At 37.7% G+C, this 24,793-nt stretch overlaps 1 protein-coding gene and 1 pseudogene across 26 annotated transcripts in view; both read right to left on the reverse strand.

The window, feature by feature from the left end:
* Positions 1–24,793, reverse strand: part of DLG2 (discs large MAGUK scaffold protein 2) — a 2,016,902-nt gene that overhangs the window by 580,596 nt on the left and 1,411,513 nt on the right. For all 26 annotated transcript variants that reach the window (XM_060303825.1, XM_060303817.1, XM_060303816.1 and 23 more), the window contains one exon: positions 8,354–8,523. In XM_060303825.1, the coding sequence (XP_060159808.1) occupies positions 8,354–8,523 (170 nt within the window). The remainder of the gene's footprint in view (positions 1–8,353; positions 8,524–24,793) is intronic.
* LOC115841713 (charged multivesicular body protein 5 pseudogene) lies at positions 12,908–13,728 on the reverse strand (annotated as a pseudogene).

Consider the following 24,793-nt stretch of genomic DNA (forward strand, 5'->3'; position numbering starts at 1 on the left):
CACTTGCGGCAACTAGAGAAAGCCCCGCGCACAGCAGTGACGACCCAATGCAGCCAAAAATAAATAAATAAATAAAAAATAAAACTCCCTCTGGTTTAAAAAAGAAAAGAAAAAGTGTCAAACCATTATTCAGAAAGGCCTTTCACCACAAAGAGGTCTACTTACCACGTAGAACTCAGAGCCTGGGACAGGGGACTGAATAAAGAGTAAACAGTGCCTTGCATTCAGAGACACATTTATATGTGCATTGAAAAATGAATATACATTATAATTTACCCCATGGCAAGAAAGGGGAAACGTATGGTGTCCCTTGATGCAGTAAATGGTTGGATGCCAGCAATCAAAATCACTGCATAACTGTTGTGTTCAGTTTTTACCCAGTGGTCTGGTGATCCATTTGGGTATGAAGAGCTGAATTCTGGACAACTGAAAACTTTGCTAACCTAAACATTCCCAAGTTATCATGGTCAGGTGGTAGTTGTACAACCTGTTATAGAATGCCGTCAGCAAAATTATCCATGGACAGATGGGATAAAAAGAAGAATTTCAGTGCAGGCAGTCTCTGTACTATGCTGTAAGGATGGTACACTCAATTTTCAATTAAAATCTTAGCTCATTCAAATGTTGATCGAGCACTTGTTATATACTCAATACCTGTAGCTCTAGGTCTATATACCAAAAATCAAGTTGTGAAATGGTTAATTTACCAAATGACCATCTCTGAAAACTGCCAGTTGAGTTTCTCATATCAACTCTGAGAAAGTTTACTCTGGCCACGTTAGTGTCAGAGAGAAAAAAGACCAGAACAGATGGAAGAAGAAGGACAGATGAGAGAAAAGAGTTGAGTATGCAGATATCGAGACAAGTCGTAAACTTCATTCCAGTTAGATATTTGAGAAATTGTCTGTAATATCAGAGGCATGCTAAGTTGACATTTAACCAGGCTGGACAATAAGTCTGTTATGTAGGCTATTAAGAAAAAATAAAATAAAAATCCTCAATAATCTAGAAGTTGGTTTTTGACTACTTGGCCTGTTAAGCAAAGTGCTAGATGCTTCAAATACTGTTTATCCCAATCTTTTGAATGGATAGTTTCTGTAAGGGGTCCATGCAAGGGTTTGCCTCATAAGGAACTCCTCTTGGCAGTAAAATCATTCAGCTTCCATCTTGGCCCTTGCTTTTTCCTCCTGCCATACTGATGAGTATGAGCTGATGAGTGATGAGCATGATCTGTCTTGGACTCTACTCCATCTCTCCACCCCAATTCCTCCCACTTGCGAAACAGAGTTTGGTTGCAGACTAAACCTAGGGCTTGTACTTCCCTTTTAAGTGTTCATTAAATGCTTCAAATTTAGCACAGGCCAGGGTAGAGATCATAAACTCAGTGTCTTAAGTGTTAGACTTTGCAGCTTGTTTATCTCTTTAATTTGGGCTGTTGATATCTATCTTTTCTATGTGCTAAGGTTACTTGGATGGTCCGGTAACAAGAAAATGAACAGAAGAGGAAGAAATGAAGTATTTTAGAAGCTCTTAGAAGTGAAAGGCTGCTTCTGATTGGATTGATTAGTAATAGCTTTGTGGAGGAGATAGAATTGAACTGGCTTGACTCTTGGGGATGGATATGATGCCAAAAGGTAGTGATCACAGTGGTAAGGAAACGCATTCCAAAGGTGGGAACAGGACAAAAGCTTAGAGGCAGGAAAGTATGGCATGTGTTTAAGAAATTGTGCATAGTCCAGCTTACCTGGATAAGAAGACAGACGAATGAGAGAAGAGAGAAGAAAAGGCTGAAATCAAATTTTGTTGCTGCAGAGGGAGATCATAGAGGGTGTGAAATACAGTAACAAGAAATTTAGATTTTTACCTAGCGCCAGGGAAGAACCACTAGAGACTTTTGAGCAGGGCAGAACAATTAACAGAGCTGCGATTTTTGGAAGATTGATCTAGAAGTGTGTGGGAATGGAAGGGAGGGATTGGCAATGGATTCTATTACAGTAGATCAGACAAGACATAATGAAGATATGAACACCATAGTAATGGCGGTGGAGATTTTAAAGAGAAGACTAGTTATGTTGGAGGTAGTTTCCAAAGGACATGATGCCTGATTTAATAAAGGTGGCAAAGAAGAAAGAAGAATCAAAAGAACAGGACTTTGAACTTTTTAATCTGGATGAGTGGGACAATCTTTAACATAAATGGAGAGGACAGAAGGAAGAGCAGATTGTACTGGTGGAGGACAGGCGGTGGACGCTGACCCTGAGGAGACATCATGAGGTCAGTTTTCAACATGCTTGGAGATACTTCTGCACATGGAGGCTACTGAAATCTATGCCCAAACTAGGAAAACTAAGGAAAAATACAAACAGACATATATGCACATTTTCATAAAACATAGATTCATATATCACATAACTCAGACCTGTTAGAAACAAATTTATATAGAGCTAGAGAGAACAACACAGCTGAACATACTATATATGTGCACATACAGATGCCAGCACCAATATATTAAAAATATATGTGTGTGTGTATATACATGCCGAAATCTGAGTCAATGCATGAAAATATATATTGGCTTCATCTGAAATTGCTTAATAGTAAAAACTTTTAATTAACTTTCGAGTCTTTAATCCAAGAAATATGAATACTTACTAAAGGACTAGATTGTGTAAAATACTATGGGAAGCACTTTAAAGCACCAGAATGAGTATGTGCTTTGCTGCTTTTCTTTCTTCAACTTTTAGTCAATTATGATAATAAAAAGAGTAAAAATAATTAAATACGTATTGAGAATTTACAATTATTATCCCGAAAATAACCTTATGAATTAGATACTCAAATTACATCTATTTTGCAGACAAGGAAGGTGAGGCACAAAGAGGTTAAGACACTTACTCTAGTTTTCATACCTACTTAGAGAGACGTCCAGGAACTTCATCACTACATATGTGGCTTCTCTAGTGGTTGAATTATACACATTATAAATGGCCATTAGTATAGTGACTTTTACAGTCAGTGTGTTTTATAGTTATTTTTACTTCTTGTGCAAAGCTGAGAGCATTCTTCACTGCATTTGCAGTTCGCACTGTTACAGACTTTTATAACTGAAAAAATGTATATAACTATGAAGAAATTAAAACTGAAGATGTTTAAAAACATTTTCAAAAATAATGTAGAATTGGTGAAATGTTTTGCTAGACAAAATTTATCACTCTTTGAGTTTTTATTAAAAAATAAGGTGGTTAGGGCTTCCCTGGTGGCGCAGTGGTTGAGGGTCCACCTGCCGACGCAGGGGACACGGGTTCGTGCCCCGGTCCGGGAAGATCCCACATGCCGCGGAGAGGCTGGGCCCGTGAGCCATGGCCGCTGAGCCTGCGTGTCCGGAGCCTGTGCTCCACAACGGGAGAGGCCTGCGTACCGCAAACATAAATAAATAAATAAATAAATAAATAAAATAAAATAAAAAATAAGGTGGTTAAATAAAGTCTACCTTTGGATTTAACAATGTTATGGCCTTAATATTTCCGTTCTAGAACCTGGCCTTCAACTAGCTATATTATCTGTAAGCAGCAAGAACATCTTAGAAGGCATCTCATTTCTTATATAGGTTTAGGCTTCTTTGGCTTAGGCCACAGAAACCAACAGTCCACAAGTGTTTACTTATCTAGTTCCTGAGAAATTATGACTTAAAGTGTCCTTGGGAAAGTCACTAGAAAGACTTTTATTATAAACCTATTTCCTGGGAAACCACATGCACACTTCAGATTCTCTTCCTCGCATATTTCTGGTTGTTTGGCAAGTCTAAATGGATTTGCCTAATCACAACTTCCTATACATGATTAGCCATTTTTTTCTCAACTGACTGCCTGCACACAGACACCCCAGCTGCTTGCAATGACCAAATCTGTAACTGTGAGGTTAGGGAAATTTTTATATATTGTTAAGAAGAGACATTTTAAATCAGTAGTGCATATTACCCAAATATCCCTTACTGAGATACATGGCTATAAACCATTAGCCAGATGATTCTAATTGAATATTGGGAAGGCTAGTACTGCTATACAGACAAATCACATACATCAAAGATCATCTCAGAATTCGTGATTTGTACGATAGGTGGAATAAACATAAGGGTGTAAATTGGAAAACTGTAAATTTAATTCTACCACAAATGATTTTTTTCAAGGAATCCCTTAACATTGCATCTATATAACAAAAAGGAATAACACTGTTTACCTTCTGTCCCATGTAAAAACAAATAAACAAAACCAAAAATAATCCCCAAACAAAAATGGCCTGGGGCATTAAGAATGTCTATCAAATAGATCTACTAAATGTTTATAACTGTTCAAAATAGCTAAAGTAGCCATATTCATGATTTTTATATTAAAGACTATTGGTAAAAGTGAGAAAGTCAATCATTCAGGTATTTCCCCAACTCCAGATATTTGATAAAAAATGGGAAAAATTCAGAGTATTAACAGGGTTTTCAGACAGATGTTTTCCAGTTCTGCCTCCTTTTCAGAATCTGCACAGTCTTCTCAACATGTCCAGTAGAGTCCCCATACGGGTTCCTCCACAGCCTTCCCCATCTCACAAATGGCACCCCAATCCATTAGATTGCTCTATCAGAAGGACCAATTAGAGTATGTCCAAGGGCCTCAACCTTGGACATACCCCACATCTAGATTACCAATAAGTGGCATCACTTACATCTTCACCATCCATTTTTCTCTACCTTCTCCAAGTGTCCCCTAACTGATCTCTGTTCCCACTCTTGCCCCCTTCAATGCATTTTCTTTACAGCAGCTGAGTGATCTTCTAAAAACAACAAATTTGACCATATCACATGCTGAACATGTTTCAAGAACTTCCCATTGCATTTGAAATAAAATAACAAATCTGTAAATACGGTCAACGAAGCTGTACATGATCTGGCCCCTGCTCACCTTGACAATATCATTTCGTGTCATTCACTATCTTGTCATTAAACTTCAATCACAACTGACTTCTTTCAGTTCCTGGAAGGTACGAAGATCTTTCCTACACTGGGGCCTTCATACACACATGCTTTTTACTTCTGTCTGGATGCTCTCCTCCACTCTTTGTCCAGCTAACTTCTAATTTTATTTGTATTTCAAAGTTTAGCTTAAGTGGCACTTCCTCAGGGAAGTCTTCTTTGACCCACTATTTAATTCGTGCCTCCTTAATCATGTATGCTCTGATGTTTTCTACATCAGACCATAATCTTCTTGAGCGAGAATTCTCTCTGTTTTCTTTGTGAATCCTCATTGTCTGGGTCTGTGTCAAGTCCACAATAAATACTTCATAAATATTTGCTGAATCACTGAAGAACTAAATTAATGACCACATTCAGTTAGCTCTGTATTATATACTCATAATTGAGGCTAGTTAGCCCAGTTGGCGAGAGTGTTGATATTTACTATTGAGAATGCCCACATGCTCAGTGAAGGGAAGATCAGGGTCTGAAAGCACATATTAAATTTTAAATTCTCTGGAGCATTTTGGATCTCCTGATTAAGATGAATCACATCTTCCTCTTTGTTCAATTGGAATCATGGCTCAAGTTCAACCACAGAGCTGATTTCATTCTGTCTAGCATTAAAGTGAGTTGGCTTTATGTCTCTCTCTCCCATTAGAACTTTCCGATTCTCCCATTAGAAGCACATCTGATTCATCTTCATTGTCTCCACTGCATAACAGTTTCCATGGCATGAGTTAAACATTGACAGAAATTAAAAAAAAATATATCATCATTCAAAAATAAAGAATAAAGGTGCCAAGGGAGGTTAAGACTGCAAGGTATCATCAGATTTAGTGTAGAATCCAATTTACTCTGATTCATCACGTCCTGAGTTCAAGGCACAGGGAAAGGCATCAAGGATTTAAACAATGACTAAAACAGTTTCTTTCTCTGTAAATCAGTAAGCTCTATATAGAGAAACAAATCCCCATCAGTGATCTTTGTATGGTGACAGTACAAAAAAGTATGACTGACTCAACATAAACCCAACAGGACCAACAGGCCCACAGCCCTCTAGAGGAATTTGGCAGGAGCCTGCTTTCAGGGATGTAAAATTAACTCTACCAGTTTCCTGGTTCTCCTTTCCCCAGTAGAAAAAGCCCATCACCCATCAGCTCGGTGCTTTGTGACCACCTAGAAGGGTGGTATAGGGAGAGTGGGAGGGAGGGAGACGTAAGAGGGAAGAGATAAGGGAACATATGTGTATGTATAACTGACTCACTTTGTTATAAAGCAGAAACTAACACATCATTGTAAAGCAATTATACTCCAATAAAGATGTTAAAAAATAAATAAATAAACCAAAAGAAAAGCCCGTCACCCATATGCTGCATACTTTCATTGGGTTATTGCCTGGGTATTCCTGGTCGATTAATGCTCACCGGTCCCCACGTCTCACTCTCTTTGTCCCAGGGAAATTCCTGCCCCACTCCTTGCTCCAAGGAGAATATAGTTCAGACAGAAGTAAACCAGCTAGGGCCCTAATACCAAAGATAGAGATCCCCAAAAATGTGTTCCTGATAAAATTAAGGAGTTTTGGCTCTCGATTCCCTAGAACCTTTAAGTGCTCTGCTGAGCAGCTGGAGGTCATCGAGTGACTGACCTCCTAATGGATGGTAATGCTTTGCTGAGTGCTTTCAGCTAGTACGTGCCTTAAGGCTGTGCTGAATAATTGCTGTTAATTGAATTGTAGAAATATCTACGTTATTTATATATAGTATATCTTTTTAATCAAAGTAGTGGGATGCTCATTTGGTTTAACTTTAAAGCACATGGCAAATATGATTTTAGTACATGTGTAGGATAGAAGGTCTTTTCTTTCATATCACCAGACATTGTGGTATGGAAATGCTTTACTTCTTTTCTTTCCGCCTACCTCCCCCAGAATTAATTATGTGATTTTAATGCATTTGAATTTAACTCACGAGGGATCCTTGATAACTTTATTAGATTACCAGACAACTGTAGCAGAGGCTCAAAGTATATGGAGCAAACTACAAATAACATGTATATACTATATAGTTAATACTTGTTGTCAATTTGTGCCAGCCATTATTCTAATCACCTTATGTATATTGACTCGTCTGATCCTCACAAGATTTCTAGGGGCAAGTGCTATTATTACCTGCATTTTGTAGATAAGAAAATTAAGGCTCAGAGAGGTTAAGCAATTTGCCCAAGGTCAAACAGCTAGTGAGCTGCAGAGCTAGGATTCCAACTTAGGCACTTTGGCTCTGGAGTCTGCACTCAACCAGAAAGCTTTTCTGCTCACCACTTGCCAGCTATTAGTTAAATGTTTAATTCTCATAAGCCCAATGGGATGCTACCATTATGATCCCCATTTAATAAGGGGGTTGGTCTAACCAACGTCACTCTGCTTGTAAGTGGCTGAACCAGGCTTTTAAACTCAGTCCTGCCTGAGTCTTGGGTCTGAGATCTTAAATACCACCCACCACTACCTTGCAGAGAAGGTGGTGTGCTTATTTGTAAATCACATATAGTATTAGAGATTACATAGATTTTAAGGGAAAGAGAAATAATTTACTAAAAGAGTATAGTGACTCTGTATTCAAAATCTTTTAAAATATTTAAAATACTCAAGCCAATTATTTGATTTTTCTAAAACATTTGAAATACTGTTAATATTAACTGTCATCATTCTGAAGAGCAGAGCTCAAAGGACTATTCTTAAAAATTAATATAATGATTCATCTTACTGTTTATGTGATTCCCCAGGGTAACTGCAATTACCTCAAGAGATTTGTGAACATTTCAGAAAAATAAATTTTAACTTATTTTGACTCTTGCAAGTATAAAATGCTATGTAGTACTTGAATACAACAGATAAGAGTATTATAAAATCAAAACGAATCACAAGTGTCATAAAAATATAATAATTGTTATTTCAGGATAGGCTATTTCAATTATTATTTTTCACATTACTATTTTACTAAAGGAGGGAGGTTACCATTTACATTTGAAAAGTTAGAAAAGTATTACCATGCCGGCTAAGTCATGATGATCCTGTAAGATTAAAAATTTATAGAAAAATGTAGATGGTTGTTGTTGTTATTGTTTATAAGAAAATTTCCTCAGAAATCTATCCTTTCCTTCTCTAAGTTCATATTTACAGTAGTGGTTTCTTTTACTCTACGTAAAAACCTACCATTATCATAGGATTTCAAAACTCATGGTAAGCGCTGACTATCAGACAATAGAAGAATGGACTACATAGATGGGTTATGGCATAATCTTAGCCAAATAGGTTGTCACTGGTGTTCTATTGTGAGTTATTTATGTGTCTATTACCTTTAGGCCCTTTGAACAGCTTGATTTCCACAACAGTCTCCAAAATGGGTCGTCTTCTACGCACGTACAGCCGAACGATAGACCCTGCTTCTTTGAGCGCTTCCACTGCTTTACTGTGGGAAACCTCTGACACATCCACCTCATTCACCCGTAAGATACAATCATTGACCCTGAAAGAAAGGAAAAGAGGCAAAGGTCAGGAGTGGCTAAGAGAATTTCTGAAAGAATCGTATGAGTATCTAACCTTAAGATGTGGGGAGGCAAAAGGTATAGGCAATTTAAAAATATTTATACTTGGAAGAAATACTTCAAATGAAGGAAATCGAGAAAACCTTGAACTCCTCAGCCTTCACAGTTTTCCCAACATTGACCACCCTACTGGTCAGGTCCCATACTGAACTCCAGTCCACTCTGACTGGGACTGCATCACATAGGGGGCAGTTAGAAGGACACATATTTTAAGGTCTCTGTCAGCCACATCAGCATTTTGATTGGTTTTAATTGCCTTAACTGAGGGTTACAATTTGAGTGGTTCTCAGAACTTACTCCCACAGACTATACAGACATAGCAAATGTAACTTTATAAATTAGTTTTTCTTGAATTTTTAATTTACTAGCTATAAAAGTAATATATAATCATTTTAGAAAATCTGAAAAATATAACACGCAGAAAGAAAAAAAATATATACATGATTCAATCATCTGAAATAATGTTAGCTTTCTGGCAAATTATCTTCCAGTGTTTTTTTTTCCCCCTCAAATTCATTTCACGATATTACAGGGATTAAAGTCCAGATCTCACAAAATTCAAATAAAATCTCAATCCTTGCCCTAGGTACTTTCTTTAAAAACTAAGAATTATGACATGGCCTACATTAGACTTTTCCTTTTTGCCTTTTTTTTCATGGGAAGGAACAAGCTGACTTTTCCATTAAGCTTTCTAGATACTTTATAGTTCATAGTGGCCATGAATTGTAAATCTCTTTTATATTCACAATAATAATTAGTGAGAATATTAATAATGGTTAAGGGTGTCAGACTTGAGATTAGAAGGAGTTCTTCCCCTCACTCCACAGATCCATTCTCTGTTCCCCATCCCAGTTCGCTGTGTTGCTCGGAGTAAGAAATAAGGGGCTACCCCTGCTTCACCCCTCCTCCCACCACCCATTCGGCTCCACCTGCAAAGTACATCTACAGTCCATCCAGGTTCCTCATCTCCAGTGCTACCCTGTTGGCTGAAGTCAACATCATCTCTCACCTGAACTACTTCCACAGCCTCCTACCTAGTCTCTCCGATCCTCTCTTGTCACCTTCCAACTCATTCTCCACAGTGCCCAGGATAAAGTGGACATGGTTGGTTGCTTAACCCCCTTCCATTCCATTCCCCACTTCCTTCTTCCAAACAGTGCCTGATTTTGTTCAGGTGATCTATTCTTCAGCAAATTTTTGTTAAATGAACGAAAGAGCAAGTCTAAGTTCAATTATTGGGCCCTCTATTTCCTAAGTTTGTAAACATTGATAATTTTTTTTAACTTCTCTAAGCCTCCACAGTCTCATCTATAAAATAGATATAATAGTAATGCCTACGATAAAGACTTTGGGGAAGATTAAATGTGGTAATGTCCATATAAGTCCTTAGCACAGACCCCAGTATGTAATAAGCACCTAATAAATGGTTGTTATTGGTAGCAGTGCACAATTTGTTGATTTGCAATATTCTTAACTATTGGATTCCTTCCATAGTCTTGTGGAATAGGATCTATTACCCATATTACACAGATAAGAGTTGTTCCAAGTGGTTAAGTTCTTTGTCTAAAGCTGTCAGCAATTTGATTAGAGATTGGATATGATCCTAGGTCTTATTTCAAAATTTGTTCTTTCCTCTTAGGACACATACGTCTAATGTGATGAATAGTTTCATGTATGTTGTGCGCATCAATTTAAAATTGTAACACGGTAGTGGAAATATATAAAAAGTATGGGAAGAATTTTCCTATCTTTTTTGTTCATAACTTTTCTATATGTATTTGCGGAACTGCGTGATAGGAACTCTTGGCTCAATGAGAACCCTGATTAGCTTCAAATTCTTGAGCTAGAACAATTTCACTTACAAAGATTCAGTGGTGTCGTTTCATCATAACAGATGCTATGGCTTTAATAGGTTTATACAGACATTTCCTCTCTGACTGACTAAAAAAAATCATGGAAAACTACCAATTAAAATAGTTTTGAGAATGTAGGCATCACGGGTGCCAGCCGCCCTGCAGCAGCTGGTCCTTTGAGAGTGGGTAATTTTGTCATCTCATGATAATGCAAAAACATAATGTTTACCATCACCCTATGCTCAGCATACTAATCATATATTAAAACACTGCTTTCCATAGAAGGGAGTGGCTGACATTAAAGAGAAAATTCTGGATGCTCTATCTATTCAAACTCTACTAAATTTTTTCCTTTCGTATACACTGGAATCCTTAATTGTCAAATGCTGGGGTGAGGAAATCACAGCCTAAATCAGATGTTTTTTTCTGAACATGTGGACAAAGTAGGCAGCTTTAGTGCACTAAAAAAACCCCACCGGACTAGCAGTCAGGAGGTTTGGATTTGAGTCCCAGCTGTGTATCAGCTGTGCGACCATGGTCGAGTCACTTCATCTTTTTGAACTTCAGTTTCCCATGAAAAGAGAGTAAGCATGCCTAGAGTTAATGACAGGAGTAACCAGACAGATAAATATATGAAGGTATGCGTAAACTGTAACGTACCGTATATGAGAGAGTTGCAGCTATTGATAGGTGAATCAAAGATGCTGTGCTCAGAATTTGTTGAAAGGTAAATAGGATGGAAATTGAAATTTCTAAAGGGTCTACTATGTGCCAGATATCATTTTGGTGACTTCATTTATTTGCTCGTGTTTAAATCAAACCATTTATAAAACACAGATTCTTATTTTACAGACAATGAAATTTTACTGACAAGGTCACCGTGTTGGTGAGGGCAGCAACACGATTCCAATCTAGTTTTGTCCTTTTGTGGAGCCTATGCCGATACAAAGTTACTCAGAGTTGATTGTTTAAAAAAAAAAAAAAAAAAAGGAATGTGAGGGGAGAAGTTTATATTCAAATTCTTAAAACAGAAAAGAAAGGATATCAAGCCAAACTAGGGAACTCAACTTTCCTTCCTCCCAATCACTTGAAATAGCATTTGGCGAGAGGGTCATGGCTATTTAGAATTAATTTGCTTTCTCTACCAGCAGATAATCTCCATGAGTAAAGGCAGCACTGGAATTCATTCTGAAACATATAAATATACCACTAGCTTCAAACTCAAATAACACTGTTTCAGTGAAAAGTGAAGTCTTTATCGTATTTCTGAGACATTGTATTAGAAAGCCATTTACATACAAACTTTCTCCCTACTGTACCCACATAATTAAGTTGATGGTTTCACTCTTTCAGGGCTTGCTGTTTTGGATATAAGTCTACAATATCCTTTTTGTGGACCAGTATTGCCCATGAAATTAAAAGGTTAATTTTAATCTTCCTAGTCTCAGTTCCTTTGGACATTTTGGTACATTTCCTTGCAGAAAATATCTTTGAAACAAAAAGTACATTTCATCACTAACATGTCCACAGAATCACATCTAAAATTTGCACTAAGCAGGGAATTCCCTGGCTGTCCAGTGGTTAGGACTCAGCGTATTCACTGCTGAAGGCACGGGTTCAACACCTGGTCAGGGAATTAAGATTCTGCAAGCCATGTGATGCGGCCAAAAGAAAAAATTTGCACTAAACAAATATTCTGGAATATGATATAGTATCACTGAAAAGTCAACTAATACTTAAAAATTATTTGTTCTACTCTAAAGATATCTAAAATAACATGTAATGTCTACTCTCATTCATAGGTATTAAAGTATGTTCTATTGAAAAACAAGATTTGTGATTTTATACATTTGTAAGGATGTTAATTCGTTAAAAATAATCACTAAATGCTTGTATTAATTTTTTTTAAAAAACCTGTTTATTATGTATTAAAAAATAGTGGGAGGAAAGCTAAAGTTTCAGCTCTGGTTCTTTGTGGATGTGGAGATTATGGATTTCCTTTTTTTCCTTTTGCAAAATATTTATTGAGTATAAATAAATGTCTTATACATTAAATATCAAGAAATATTCATTATTGATTACAAGTCCTCTGTAACACTGAAGGAACCACAGAATCAAAATAGCCACCCATGATACAGTAGTGATAATTCCATTCCAGTATTGGACACAGTAATGATTTACTCACAAGACACAACAAAACTCACCAAAAAAGGCCATCACTTTAACCAACCTATAATACCACAAGAGAAAATGGTTTTGAATCATAATATGGACAGTCCCACTAATCTCGTCTTTGTCATCAATTTATCAGGTCAATTTGAGATTGTGGAGATATGCTGTCATAGAACTTAAAGATTCCCATTTCCTTGGTTTTATTTCAAAATAACTATTAAGGAATGAAGTTATACATACCCAATGATAATTTTAAGTAAGTTAGTCTTTGATAAAAGAAAAGGAATAAAAATTTAGTATGAAGAAAGCTTCCTTCAAGCAATGAATCTCTTAACGGAAAAAAAATGAAAGCAACGTAATCAACTTTTCCTCCACAGAAAGGAAAGAAACCTAAATCTGTTATGGCAAACTTGGAAAGATAAATATTTCCTAGTCCCAGAATATGTGTTTATTTTACATGATGTACTTGAATGATGCAAGTCTATGAAGCAGGGATCTGTGGCAATCCAAATTCACCCACCAGGACTCCATCCTTATTCTTTGTGTCAGTGGGAACACCTTCTGGAATTGCAGGGCAGCTGCTGCTTCATCCAAATAAGAACTGTCTTTATCAGCCAGAAGCTCATCGCCCAGTGCATCCAACTCTGCTTCTAGGTCATCTTCATCTAATTCTGGGGTGCCGTAACTACGACTCAGTGCTTCTTGGATTTCATTTGCATCTTCCATCATATCCTCTAGCTGGTCTTGTACATCCTCAGTCTGGTCAATTTTTACTTGCTTGTATGCTTTCTTCATTTCCTTTACACCCAGTTGCATAGCATCAACCATGGTCTTGGTGTCCTTCAGTGACTGGATGATGTAATTGGCTTGTTCCATGTTAAATGACTGTTGGGCAAGACTGTCCCGCTGCTGCTCATACCTTTCCAGGACCCTCTCTCATTGTCTTGATCTGATCCTTATACTTCACTAGTTCAGCATCCAGCCGAGAAATCTTCTTGTCAATGGATTCTGCCCTGCTGTCCTCCGTGCCAATGCAGGCAGTCAGTCAGTCAAGCTGGGCGGCGGAGCCTTGGGTTTCGCTTTCCCGAAAAATCGGTTCATCTTGGGTGGCCACGAAGAAAACCAAAACGTTTGAGCAAAACCAGAAACGGAAGCAGAGTCACCTCCGCCTCCGACTTGACTTCCGGCCCTCCATGCACAAGCGCAATGTGCCTATTCGGATGTTTTAAAAAGCATATTTCTATATTTGTTTCTTCCAAAAGTTCTATAATGGACATACATCATCGCAGAGAACCTAAGAACATGGGCCTGGGAGCCTTGGCCACACCTAGACACGACTGGGATCTTGTCCCAGCTCTAGAACTCAGGAGCTGTGTGACTTTGGGCAAGTCCTTTGACATCTCAAAGCTTCAGCTTTTGCATGTGAAAATAGGGATAATAAGATTGCTGTACGGATTAAATAATATATGTGAAATATTTAGCACAGTGCCTGAAAAATGGTAAGCTATTATAGTCATGAAAAAAACAAGAACAATTTTGCATGAGAAAGGATGTGAAAAGACTATAGTGGAGGGGAAAAAAATTCTAAAGGGACAGAAAGGAAGAGAGGGCTACCATCAGGTACTGAAAGTATTTTTGAAATTTTATATGGAGAAGAGAGAAAGAGATGCAATGAATGGGAATTGGGGGAAGAAAAGTGTAAAAATAAGGCTTTTAAGTAAGTCTTGTTTTGTGGAGTATAGCTTTATTCCCCTTTCATCTTCCCTCTCCCCTACCATCAAGAAAATAGTCAGTTCTAATATAAACTATAGCTTTATGGTAGCCGTAGAGAAAGCTTCTAAAGATCAGCACACTTGGCAGAATTCCCACCAGCTCGTGACTACTCTGTCCTTGCCCCACTCCACACCTGTAAACACATCCAGCCACTCAGACTGCTCAAGGCTTGATTCAAAAGGAGGCTTTAGGTCACAGGTCTGAAGCTTAATTTTGAAACTTAATGGTTATTAAGATGGGGTGGGTTGGTGGGTTGGTGTCTTGATTGGCTTGTTCTTTATTGTCTCCACTCAGTCCTACTCTCTTTGGTCAAATAGATGAATTAATTACAGACCAAAGGGCCACATCATGGAGAAAGCTGATCAATGTTTAATGTGCTGGATGAAATGCAATACTACATTATCAAATGGAAAACACTGGCTGGGAATTACACTGTCTGTGCTTAAAGAGATCAATGATTTATAACAATCAGAATCTGTTTAAAAAGAATAATTGCATAGATTTTATGTGAACTATAAGGATACCAGAAAGGCTCTCAAGGTTAAGGTTGCAAAAATGCCTTACTTACTTTTCTTTTATTCTTAGAGTCACTAAAGGTAGGTTAAGAACAAATAATAGACACTCAAAAGTTTATTTAAGAAAAGACAGATGCTTTACGTTACCAGAGAAAAGGAAAAAACACAACACACACACACACACACACACACACACACACAGATTGACCCAAATGGCTTCAAATCATTATGACCTTTTCTAAATCTACTTAACTGTGTCTGTCTGCTGTCTTCCAGTATCCTCTCATGAAGCACATGTGGGTTCACCGGGTATATTTAAAGTTCCACCAGCTAAGGTTCCTCCTTATCGAAATTTCTCACCTTAAAAAACCATTTATTTCATTGATCTCACTAGGTGCTATTAGTCCATTAAAATTGAGAATAAAATAATAAAAATCAGCACAATTTAACAGTTTTCTAGGAAAGGTAAAGGACTGATGTTTTGGAAGCATCAGATATGAGTTGATGTAGTAATATCTACTAAGACTTTTTCTCTACCAAACATTCACAGGGTTGCAGGAAGAGTGACAGTTCATACAGCTTATCATGGATCACTTGTCAAGTCTGACAGTCCCTGTTTTGGGGAATCTGGAATCGAAACGATGAGATTCAGAGGTTCTATCTAAACAGAAGAAATAGAAGTTTGAAAGCTTCATATCGGGGCCTTTTTCTTCCACACTGACTGAAAAGTAGCAAAAGCTTATTTGCAAGAAGATGGGAATAAAGCAAATTTTTGGAAAGAAGTAAGGGTTTCAGTCCATGGTTGTCCAATCCAGCCTTGAATTTCAGAAGATATTCCAAGTGTCCTTCTAATTCATTCCCCTTTTTGATTAAGTAAGCTCAGGTAGATCTTTGTTACTCATCAACAAAAATTTCTAACTAATACAGTCAGACTCTGTGACCAGCACTTTGCATGCACTATATACCTTACCTCATTCCTATTTTCCTTTTAATACTTAATTCAAGTTTATCTTGTCTTCTGGGAAGTCATCCTTGGCTCAACTGGCTGGTCCAGTGTCCCTCTACTAGGTAGTCAGTACAAAATATTAATGAAGTTACCAGACCTAGCAAATCAAAGTATAGGACATTCAGTTAAATTTGGATTTCAGATAAAAACAATACTAATTATTATTCAGATAAACACTTTTTAGTGTAAGTATGTTCTGTACCATGTTTGGGACATACTCAAAAATTACTTGTGTTTATCTGCTATTCAAATTTAATTAGGCGTACATACTGTGTTTATAAAAGTACAGTATTTATAAAAGCACTAAACTGTGCTTATTATACTGAACTGTGGTCTCTGGTTTATTCAAACGGTATAATCCTTGGTACATAACGGGAGATATTTACACTATGTACTACGTATATATTCTTTAATCTGTTTAACCTAAACAGAAACCTTGAAAGGTAGATATTGCTTCTTTCATTTTACAACAAAAACTGAAGCTAAAAGAAGTCTATAATGACAGTAAGTGTTGTCTAGGTAATCTCAAAGCTTATGCACTGCACCATCCATATCTCTAGTTTGTTAAAAATAATTTGGGGACATAATTAAGGACCAATCTCAACTGCTACCCATCAGTAGGATTAAGGATCATACTAGAAAGTGGTAAAGCCGAGCCAAATAGCAAAACCTAAATTTTTTTCTTAAAGAAAATCTAGTTCTCAACTTTAGAATCAGATTTCTATACTTTAAAACTAGATTTAGAAAGTGTTCTCAAACTTTAGCGTGCATTAGAGTTACTTGAAGGATTTAAGCCATAGATTGCTGGGCTCCACTGCCATAGAGTTTCAGATTCAGTACGTCTGGAGCAGGAAAGAGGATTCACTTGTCTAACAAGTTTCTAGATAATGCTGGTGTTGTTGGTCTGGGACATACTCTGAAAACCACTGCTCAAGGTTCTGAAGGGTCACTCTACTTGGCTAGTGTGTGGTTCATTCTAAAATGAACAGGACTACTCAGTCTTATGTAGACCCAGGTGACTGTGCTGGAATTTCTGAGCTCTGACTCTGAACCCAATCCCTTCAATGTTGCAGCTCTTCATTATTTGGAACGAAGTCTCTAAGGGAATATGGACCAGGAGACCACAGCTGCCATATACCACGTGAAATTGTGTGTGAGAGCCATTTTCCAGCACTCATTTTATATGAGACTCTTTTCCCTACTGTTTTCCTACAGCAAAGGCCAACAGATAGCCACTCCATTCTACATTTTAAAAATAGGGCTCCTGCTCTCGTCTCTGACTCTGGGTGAGAGTAACTGGAGTTTATGATCCGTAGAAGCCGTCTCCTACAGTGAATATACTGTTTTTCTCTCTCCATTTGCCACTTCATTTCCCATATATAAAACCCTTCCAGGATTCTCTGCAGCTGTCATCTGGGAAAAATCACAGCTTTCCCACGATGGGGGAAGAAATTGCTATTTTAGAGTCAGTGATTGGTCTTTCGGCACTTTCCCGGAAAAGGAGAGAGTCCAGTAACAAACCTCAGGCCAGGTAACTCGGTGAATGCAACATGGAAAAGAGGCACTAACTAGGGACTTCAAAGGGAAAGGATCATAGGACTGGAGAGTACTTAGTCCGCTCAGTCCAATACTCTGTCCACAGACAGGACTACATACCAACTTTCAAGAAACGAGGTCCCGATACCTCCCATCTGGATTAATGAAGTAGCTTTCTAGCTAGTTTTCCTGATGCCAGGTTACCTAGTCCCTCTTTACGTCATCCCACAGGCAAGTCCAGCTCAGCTACAATTTCCTAAAGCAACCCTATCATTATTTCCTCTCCCTCAAAATTCATCGAGTCACTTAACCTATATAAAATCAAAGCTGTGGTTAATTTATCCTTGTATTCCTAGTGTCTGCTATACAGTTGTCACTTAAGAATGAATGAGTGTCATTGAAGGGTCTCTAAATCTAGCCTCTTCTTATACCTCTCAAACTCCTGCTTCAGTCAATCCACATCCTCATTGTCCTGAAAATATAACAAGCTCATTCCTGTCTCTACATTTTATTTCATGGTGCTTTCTGCCTCCCAAATGCCTAGTTCAAACCAGCCTCATTTAAAGGCAAGCTCACACTCTCCAGCCTCATGAAATCTTTCCTAATCACACAAGTCCTCATTGCCTATGATGCCTGAAATGCAAATGCATGGTAGATTCTCATGAAAAAGCTACAGATTGATCTGGTACCCCTGCAGAACCTATAATTAAGTACTATACATTAAGAAATGCATTTTCAAACGTTGGATTTGATTTTCTATTTTCCTCTACTAAGATTTACTCCAATCCCAGAAATTGATATGGATCAGCATATGTGAAATCGATAATTTTACATTTTCTGATTCTAATTTGATTTGACTATGTGATATCCATGAACATTTTAGTGAAAAGTTGAGAAGCACAAGGAGCATGGTATGGTGGGAAGAATAGTGAGTTATAAACCAGATTGGAATTCTAATCCTCACACTTTCCATTTAAGTAAGGCATTTTTTTTCTTGTCTCTGTTTAAATTGAGTTCAATGATTTTACAATTCTTTTCTAACTCTGGTGTTCTATAAATCTAAATTCAAGGCTAACTCAGCCTGCCACCTAGCTCCACCTGGAGGTCTGGAATGTACTTCAAATGCAGCAGAATGCCAAATTATGCTTATTCTCTCTCCATGGACAACTATGTACTTTACTTTTTATTCTCTATCAAAGTAAATCATTCCATCTCCAAAAATGGGGAGTTCTCCTTCTCTCTCAGACACACGTTCAATCTGTCACACAGTTTTTTAGATTTAAACTTTTCTTTATGCTCATTTATCCTACTGTGGCTCTTATTGTCAATCACCCAGATTCTGGAAAAAAATTTGTAACCAGTCTCCTTGTTTCTAGTTTTGTCCTTTACAATCCATCTTCCAATTTATTGCCAGAATGGGGTTATTGAAAATACACCTGATTGCTTTATTCCCCTATTTAATAGTCTTTGACTGCTTTTCACTGCCTACAGCAGATTTTCAAACATTTAAAAAACATAAGCCATCACTCTGATACCAAAACCAGACAAATATGTCACAAAGAAAGAAAACTACAGGCCAATATCACTGATGAACATAGATGCAAAAATCCTCAACAAAATACTAGCAAATCCAACAGTACATTAAAAGGATCATACAGTATGATCAAGTGGGGTTTATCCCAGGAATGCAAGGATCCTTCAATATATGCAAATCAATCAATGTGATAAACCAGATTAACAAATTGAAGGAGAAAAACCATATGGTCATCTCAATAGATGCAGAGAAAGCTTTTGACAAAATTCAACACACATTTATGATAAAATTTCTCCAGAAAGTGGGCATAGAGGGAAACTACCTCAACATAATAAAGTCCATATATGACAAATCCACAGCCAACATCGTCCTCAACAGTGAAAAACTGAAACCATTTCCACTAAGATCAGGAACAAGACAAGGTTGCCCACTCTCACCACTCTTATTCAATATAGTTTTGGAAGTTTTAGCCACAGCAATCAGAGAAGAAAAAGAAATAAAAGGAACCCAAACTGGAAAAGAAGAAGTAAAGCAGTCACTGCTTGCAGATGACATGATACTCTACATAGAGAATCCTAAAGATGCTACCAGAAAACTACTAGAGCTAATCAATGAATTTGGTAAAGTAGCAGGATACAAAATTAATGCACAGAAATCTCCTGCATTCCTATACACTACTGATGAAAAATCTGAAAGTGAAATTAAGAAAACACTCCCATTTATCATTGTAACAAAAAGAATAAAATATCTAGGAATAAAGCTACCTAAGGAGAAAAAAGACCTGTATGTAGAAAATTATAAGACACTGATGAAAGAAATTAAAGATGATACAAATAGATGGAGAGATATACCATGTTCTTGGATTGGAATAATCAACATTGTGAAAATGACTCTACTACCCAAAGCAATCGACAGATTCAGTGCAATCCCTATCAAACTACCAATGGCATTTTTCACAGAACTAGAACAAAAAATCTCACAATTTGTATGGAAACGCAAAAGACCCCGAATAGCCAAAGCAATCTTGAGAAAGAAAAACGGAGCTGGAGGAATCAGGCTCCCTGACTTCAGACTATACTACAAAGCTACAGTAATCAAGACAGTATGGTACTGGCACAAAAACAAACATAGATCAATGGAACAGGATAGAAAGCCCAGAGATAAACCTACGCACATATGGTCACCTTATCTTTGATAAAGGAGGCAAGAATGTACAGTGGAGAAAAGACAGCCTCTTCAATAAGTGGTGCTGGGAAAACTGGACAGCTACATGTAAAATAATGAAATTAGAACACTCCCTAACACCATATGCAAAAATAAACTCAAAATGGACTAAAGACCTAAGTGTAAGGCCAGACACCATCAAACTCTTAGAGGAAAACATAGGCAGAACACTCTATGACATAAATCATAGCAAGATCCTTTTTGACCCACCTCCTAGAGAAATGGAAATAAAAACAAAAATAAACAAATGGGACCTAATGAAACTTAAAAGGTTTTGCACAGCAAAGGAAACCATAAACAAGATGAAAAGACAACCCTCAGAATGGGAGAAAATATTTGCCAATGAAGCAACTGACAAAGGAATAATCTCCAAAACATACAAGCAACTCACGCAGCTCAATATCAAGAAAACCAAACAACCCAATCCAAAAATGGGCAGAAGTCCTAAATAGACATTTCTCCAAAGAAGATATACAGGTTGCCAACAAACACATGAAAGGATGATCAACATCACTAATTATTAGAGAAATGCAAATCAAAACTACAATGAGGTATCACCTCACACCAGTCAGAATGGTCATCATCAAAAAATCTAGAAACAATAAATGCTGGAGAGGGTGTGGAGAAAAGGGAACCCTCCTGCACTGTTGGTGGGAATGTAAATTGATACAGCCACTGTGGAGAACAGTATGGAGGTTCCTTAAAAAACTACAAATAGGGCTACCATATGACCCAGCAATCCCACTACTGGGCATATACCCTGAGAAAACCATAATTCAAAGAGTCATGCACCAAAATGTTCATTGCAGCTCTATTTACAATAGCCAGGACATGGAAGCGACCTAAGTGTCCATCAACAGATGATTGGATAAAGAAGATGTGGCACATATATACAATGGAATATTACTCAGCCATAGAAAGGAAGGAAACTGAGTTATTTGCAGTGCAGTGGATGGACCTGGAGACTGTCATACAGAGTGAAGTAAGTCAGAAAGAGGAAAACAAATACCATATGCTAACACATATATATGGAATCTAAAAAAAAAAAAAAGGTTCTAAAGAACCTAGGGGCAGGACAGGAATAAAGATGCAGATGTAGAAAATGGACTTGAGGATACGGGGAGGGGGAAGGGTAAGCTGGGACAAAGTGAGAGAGTGGCATGGACATATATACACTACTAAACGTAGAATAGATAGCTAGTGGGAAGCAGCCACATAGCACAGGGAGATCAGCTTGGTGCTTTGTGACCACCTAGAGGGGTGGGATAGGGAAGGTGGGAGGGAGATGCAAGAGGGAAGAGATATGGGGACATATGTATATGTATAACTGATTCACTTTGTTATGAAGCAGAAACTGACACACCATTGTAAAGCAATTATACTCTAATAAAGATGTTAAAAAATAAAAAAAAAGTATAAGCGAAGAAACCCTTTCTTCAAATGAAATCTTACTCAGAAGCTACATAATGTACATTTATAATTGTCTGTATATAACAAAGGCAGACTTTCTGTGATTTCTGCGGTGGGGAGGGAAGGGAATCACAGCAGAGCCTGTCGGAAGGCCCTTGTTTGTGACTCCACAGAGGGCTCTGAGGAATCCAGAGTCAGGGCATCGTATATGACTGAGCAGGGGCCAGTGATTACTGAAAGAAATCCAGGGCATGCCCTTTCTCCAGGCCAAGTGCCCTGGCATTGACCAGTGTCTGCTGAAGTATTTTTTTCTAAATCACATTAAAATCACATAAAGGCTTCTGTGGTCTAGTGGTAGCACTATTCACAGGGTTCTATGGAACACAGATTGAGTCCACTTGCCTTTTATGATAAAGCTCAAAGACTTTCACATAACATATAAGTCTTTCCACAACTGGTTGTTATTCACCTCCCCAGCCGTGTCTCTTGCTATAACATTATAGTTTCTTCAAACCCCATGCAAGTTCATGACTCAGGCCTCTCTCCCTGCCTGCAATAGCCACCTCCAGATGTCACATTTGTCTCAATGCCTTACCCATTTTTTAAGACTAATGTCCATTCTGAGGTAGCTTTACAGTTTAACGGGGGGAGATAGTAAAACAAACTAGTAAAATTCAGTATAATAAGTCCTACGGCAAGTGAAATATAGGGTGTTGCAGCGGTATATTCTGGGAGAATCATGTTGGGGCTAGGGAGGCTGAGGAAAACTTGGAGCAACTGAGGTAGCTGAGATCTGAAGGTCAAATAGAAGTTAGCCAGGCGAATAAAGAGAGGGAGAAGTGTTCCAGGAACAGTTTAACTGCTGGTGAGGCGAGGAGTGGAGATCAAGCCTTGATTGAAGGCCCTTGCAAGGCATGTTAAGGAATTGGACTTGAACCTAAAGACAATGGAAAGCCATTGTAGTATTCAAAACTAGAATAATGTTTTAGAAAGAGTTCTCAAGGTACAGGGTAGAGATGTGCAGATATGGATAGATTTGGGGTGCAGGGGAGTCTGGAAAAAAGCAAGCAAGGATTATTGTTAGAGGCTATTACATAATCTTGATAAAAGGCATGGTGGCCTGGATTAGACTAGTGGCAGTGGCAATCAGGATAAAGAGAAAGGGACAGATGGAAGGGCTAATTAGAATCTACTAGATATACTGATGGATTGGTTGTGGAAAGTGAGGAAAAGGAGGAAATATTTTGTTTACATGTTTATTTCTATCTACAAATCATGAATCACTTGAGGGGAGAAATCCTATCTTACTCATTTTTGTATCTTTACTGCCTACTATGGTTCCAGGAAGAGTTGGCACTTAATATATGTTTGATAAATAAACCAATGAATTTTAGAAGTGGGGAAGTTGATAATGACACCTCTGCTGTCAGTATCCATACTTTTCCCTCATCCTTTCCAGTGATCTTGTCCCATGAGAATTCTGTGTCTTCCCATGTCCTCTCATTTCTCCTGCAATAAATATAATCAATTCAAATTTAATCAACCTAAGAAACAGCCTGTCATTCACAGGCATATTTGTATTAAAAAAAAAAAAAAACACCAGTAAGAAGGCAAGGTCTAAACAAAATTGATCACCAATGATAAGATATCAAATATTAGTTGAAAGATATAATTACACACACACATATTCAACCAATATTTATTGAGCATGTACTATATAGTGCCAGGTATTGTGTAGGCACTGAGGACACAGTGGTGAATGAGAAAGATACTGATGGCCCCAGATGCGAGATGTGGGGAGGAAGAGATTTACAAGAAGATCCCAAATCACATCGCAAGGACAGCAGCCTTTATTACTTACATACAAGACTAATTCTAGTTTAAGCACACCTTTTAACCTTAAGAGTTTAGGTATTAATTTCAAGTTTTTATTAGTCATATGATTATTTTAATTCTTGGAGCTCAATTTTCATAGAAAGAGAGAACTGAACCATAAGCAAGAATTCAAGTATACCATGTGGCAAGATGCTTGTAATCTTTTCCCTTATTTTGAATTGCTCTTCACTTACCATGTATTGATATAAGAGGTTTGCCTCAGTGCCCCCCACCATGGGAAGTGTGCACTATCTAATGAGCCAACTGATATTCTGTGTGCTTTTACTTACGCAGAGCAAATACAGATTATTTGATGTAAGTGATTTCAACAGTTTATGAGATGTATAAAATATTTAAGAGAAAATTTTCAACACCTTTAAAATTCTTAAAATTATAAATGTTTAATCTCATGGTGAGTAAATTCATTGGTTGTTACAGGGAAACAATTTTCAACATTTGTACAGTTCAATAACAAATAAGATACCAGTATAACTTGATTTATTTGTTTTCTTATTTATTACATCTCTCCCCACTAGAATGGAGCTCTGCGAATGAAGAAATCTTACCTCTAATTTTCTCTGTTTTATATCACCAGTGGTTAGCATAGCTCCTCATGCAATAAAGTACCACCATCCACCCAATTTTCCATATTCCTTTACTTTCCTCACCCTCCATATCCATTCCATTAGCCACATCAATTACTTCTAACTTCATAATGTATCCCAATCCATCAATTTCACTCCATTTCTGGTACCACCATGCAGTCCAAGTCACCACCACTTCTACCTGGACACATTGGCTCACTGGTTCTTCTCCTGTTCTCTACAATACATTCTCTATATTCTCTACTCTAAGCCAGAGTACATCATTTTAAAATTTAAATCAGATGCTGTCACTTACCCCTTGCTTAAGCCGTCCAAGCTCTTCCTACATTATGTAAAATAAAACCCAAGCCCCTCCCCTCACCTCACAAAGCCCTGGCTCCCACTTCTTCCCATGCTGTCATCTTCTACCACTCTTCCCTTTGTCCCCTTCATGCCAGCTGCATTGGCCCTACTTTTAATTCTAGTATGTGCCTAGCTCACTCCTGCTTTAGGGCACTTGTACTTACTGTTCCCTCAGCTTTGTAAGTCTTTTCCCTTACCTTTGTTTGGCCAGCTTCTTTTAGTCATTGAGATCTTGCCTTAAATGCCACTTCATTAGAGAAGCCTTCCTTGATCACTCAGTATAAGAGTAGAACCAGCCACTCATCTACATCTCTCTGCTTCATTTTCTCCATAGCTTTTATTACTG

Source organism: Globicephala melas, chromosome 8 (assembly GCF_963455315.2).
Source record: "Globicephala melas chromosome 8, mGloMel1.2, whole genome shotgun sequence".
In the NCBI taxonomy this organism is placed as follows: domain Eukaryota; kingdom Metazoa; phylum Chordata; class Mammalia; order Artiodactyla; family Delphinidae; genus Globicephala; species Globicephala melas.